The sequence below is a fragment of the Uloborus diversus genome, chromosome 8 (assembly GCF_026930045.1).
Source record: "Uloborus diversus isolate 005 chromosome 8, Udiv.v.3.1, whole genome shotgun sequence".
NCBI lineage: Eukaryota > Metazoa > Arthropoda > Arachnida > Araneae > Uloboridae > Uloborus > Uloborus diversus.
The window spans coordinates 4,437,957-4,441,216 of NC_072738.1; the positions used below are offsets into that span (position 1 = coordinate 4,437,957).

The 3,260-nt window shown below is 39.9% G+C and overlaps 1 protein-coding gene across 1 annotated transcript; it reads right to left on the bottom strand.

The window, feature by feature from the left end:
• Positions 1–1,460: 1,460 nt before the first annotated feature.
• Positions 1,461–2,860, bottom strand: LOC129227406 (gastrula zinc finger protein XlCGF57.1-like). Its single transcript, XM_054861959.1, has one exon. It carries the CDS (start codon positions 2,854–2,856, stop codon positions 1,591–1,593), a length of 1,266 nt encoding a protein of 421 aa, XP_054717934.1. The 5' UTR covers positions 2,857–2,860; the 3' UTR covers positions 1,461–1,590.
• Between the last annotated feature and the right edge of the window lie 400 nt (positions 2,861–3,260).

The following is a 3,260-nucleotide window of genomic DNA, read 5'->3' on the forward strand; positions in this document are numbered from 1 at the left end:
TTGCCCTATAAAACGCTCCAAAAATCAGCCACCGGAGTGTACAGATTTGAATGCTAACGGTGCTGGGCGAGGGGGGGGGGGCATGGCATTCCGGTGTCCCGGTTGAACATTTCAGAAATCTGGCAAGCCTAGTCATAAACATCAACAGAACACTATCCATGTTGAAACACAGCTGGATTCTGCGCCATGTTCTCGTGGTTGTTTTACGGAGTTTGAGAGACATTTTGCCGCAAAAAGTCGGAGAGAACATGGCACAGAATTCAATAGTGTTGCGACATGGATTGTGCTCTGCCTACTTTTATGAGGTTAACGTAGTAATGAGATGTAACGTTGGGCAAACTGGGCGTCAGAATTTTTGTGGTAAAACCAGCCGCCGATAGTGGTGCTAGATGAAAGAACGGTTGCTATTTCTGGGGAACGCTCTAGGTCTGCAAAAGACTGCTTCTAATGCAACTCCATCAGAAAAAAAAAAACATTAGAAAATGCTCAAAAGAAAATGGCTTTTCTCTAGTCTGCACAGTAAAATGGATCTTTAATGTAACTTTCTCAGCAAATGCCTTTTGACAATAATCACAAGATACGGTAACGGCACCAGTAACAGACAGTAGTAAGTTTCAACTTAAAAAATAAGAATTTTTACATGAAATATACCGCCAGCTTAGTCAATTCCAGCCGAGGACTGCAGTTTCATGCTTATTACCACTCATCAGCCCGGCATAGGAGTGACTGAGCTGGAGGTGGAAAACCTCTTAAGGAAGCATAGAGTGCCAAACTAACTGGTAACTAATTCAGAATTAACACTGACCAGACGAGTGACCGAAACAATGGTTCGGTTATAACCGAACTCGAACCCAACTCGAATAATTAATTCGGTTCAACTGAGCTGGCGGTATATTTCATGTATTTTTGCCTTAGCCCGGGCTATAGGGCGGTAACTTACTGAAAATAAGAATTTTTGACGGGTATAACTGATCTTGCTGCGACCCATGAATATGGTGCAACCATCTAGTGTTATCAGAGTGAATTTTATGAGCCGGGTTGGTATTTAGAAGGCAGTGGTGGAAGGTTATGAACAGAAACCACAAGGACTGCCGGTGTTTCATGTTCATTCGAATTTTATAAGGTTTTTGATCAAAAATTAAAGAACTTTTGCACATTTTCAAGAGAAAAGGGGAATTCTGTCCATTACTAATCCTTTCCTCATCCTATCTGTTACTGGGTATCATCAGAATTGTCGCCGTTTTTTACTGGGGGCCGGACCTATTTTTTTGAAATTCAGCAAATAAAAATGGAATTAACTAATTCAGAGGATCCAGAAACAGCCAAACGTTGGTTCAGATGTGGTTGCTTGAGAGAAAAATGTAGTTCTAAAAGTCTGAGTATATTAAAAGGCTCAGAGAATTGAGTTAACCCGAGAGCGATGTCTTAAGCATGTCTGTTAACGGTGCCGTTACCCTAATGGCTTTTCTCCAGTATGATGCTTTAGACAATCTTTCCAACAAAACATCGTTAGACGATGCTTAAAAGAAAACGGCTTTTTTCCATCATGCATTTCTAAATGATGATTCAGCTCTGATTTTCTATGAAACGTTATGAGACACTAGTCGCGTTGACATGACTTTTCTCTCTAGCGTGCAGTTTTAAATGTTGCTGCAGTCCATAGTTCCGAGTAAATTTTAACTGACAGTATTCGCAAGAGAACGGCTTTTCTCCAGTGTGCACCCTTAAATGTTGCTTCGCGCTTGCTCTGCAAGTAAATTTTAACTCACAAAGATCGCAAGAAAAAGGCTTCTCCCCAGTATGCACTCGTAAATGAATCTTCAGCTGCCCTTTCTCGGCGAATGCCTTTGGACAATACTCACAAGTATAGGGCTTTTGATTGGTGTGTTTCATGACATAATGACGCTTCAGGTTCCCTGCCAAAGTAAATTTTTTCGGACAGTAGTCACAGGAGTATGAGTATTGCTCTTCCCCAGAGTGCACTTTTAAATGATGATTAAGGCTTCTCACAACGGAGAAAGTCTTTTGACAGTAGTTACACGTATATATCTTTTTCTCAAGGTGTGCTCTTAAATGGGATTTCAAGTGGCTTTTCTGCGCAAATGACTTTTCGCAATGTTCACATGAATATGCGTCATCTTTACTGTGCTCTCTTAAAAAGTGAGTTTTCAAGTCGACTCTCCGAGCAAAGGTCTTTTCGCAGTTCTCGCATGAGTAGGGCTCCGCTTCAGAGTGCACGCTTAGGTGAGCATTCAAGTGGTCTTCCCGAGCGAAGGTTTTTTGGCAATGTTGACATAAATAGGGCTCCGGTCCAATGTGTGTTTCTAAGTGACGCTTCAGGCTTTCTTGCTTGGTGAATTTCAATCGACAGAAACCGCAACAATATGGCTCGTCTTCATTGTGTTTTCTTAAGTGGTACTTCAAGTGTGCTTTGTAAGCAAATTTCATCTGACAATAATCGCATGTGTACGGTCTGTCTCCAGTATGCACCCTCAAATGAACCTTTAGGTTCCCTTTTTCTGAAAATGCCTTTTGACAAACATCGCAAGAATATGGCTTCTCTCCGGTATGGATTCTTAAATGACGCTCCATGGAGTCTTTTGTAGAAAACGTCATTTGACAAAAGGAACAAGAGAACTTTTTTTCCGCGTGCTTTAGGTTACAATGAAGTTTCAAGTAACCTGCCGAAGGGAATGTTTTCTGGCAATCATCACAAGTGTAAGGGTTCAACCCAGAGTGCACTCTTAAATGAACGGTTAAGTTTCTTTTATGAGAAAATGCCTTTTGACACTCATGACACGAATATGGTTTTCCTGCAGCGTCTATTCTTGATGTACCTTGAGATTCTTCCATCATTAAATTTTTTTTACTATTACGCCTTTAAAGGGAATCTTTTTTCTCTATCATGACATAAACAACTAAAAGGCTTCCTGTTTTTTTCCTTTTTGCATTGAATGTTTCTGATAATGCTCACAACACGTGGGCTTCTCCTTTGTTCTTTTAAGTCTTAATTGCAGCTTTAAAGGATGGTTCAGTTTTGATATTCATCTTGTCGTCCAAGATAGATTATTTTTTTCTAGATCAAGCGATTTCTAACTAGCATTAGTTAAAATATTTTATTCATGATGAAAATGTGGTTTTTGTATCATATGTATTTGATTTTTATTCTAAAACAGGTCAGTATGTTTTGAACTACATCAATTAGGTTTAATGAAGCTCGTGATGTTGCAGTCATTACTTAAGTAGCTTGCATGTAGACC

Excerpts from the sequence above, each read along its gene's own strand:
- LOC129227406 (XM_054861959.1), bottom strand. The coding sequence starts at position 2,856 with ATGATGGAAGAATCTCAAGGTACATCAAGAATAGACGCTGCAGGAAAA.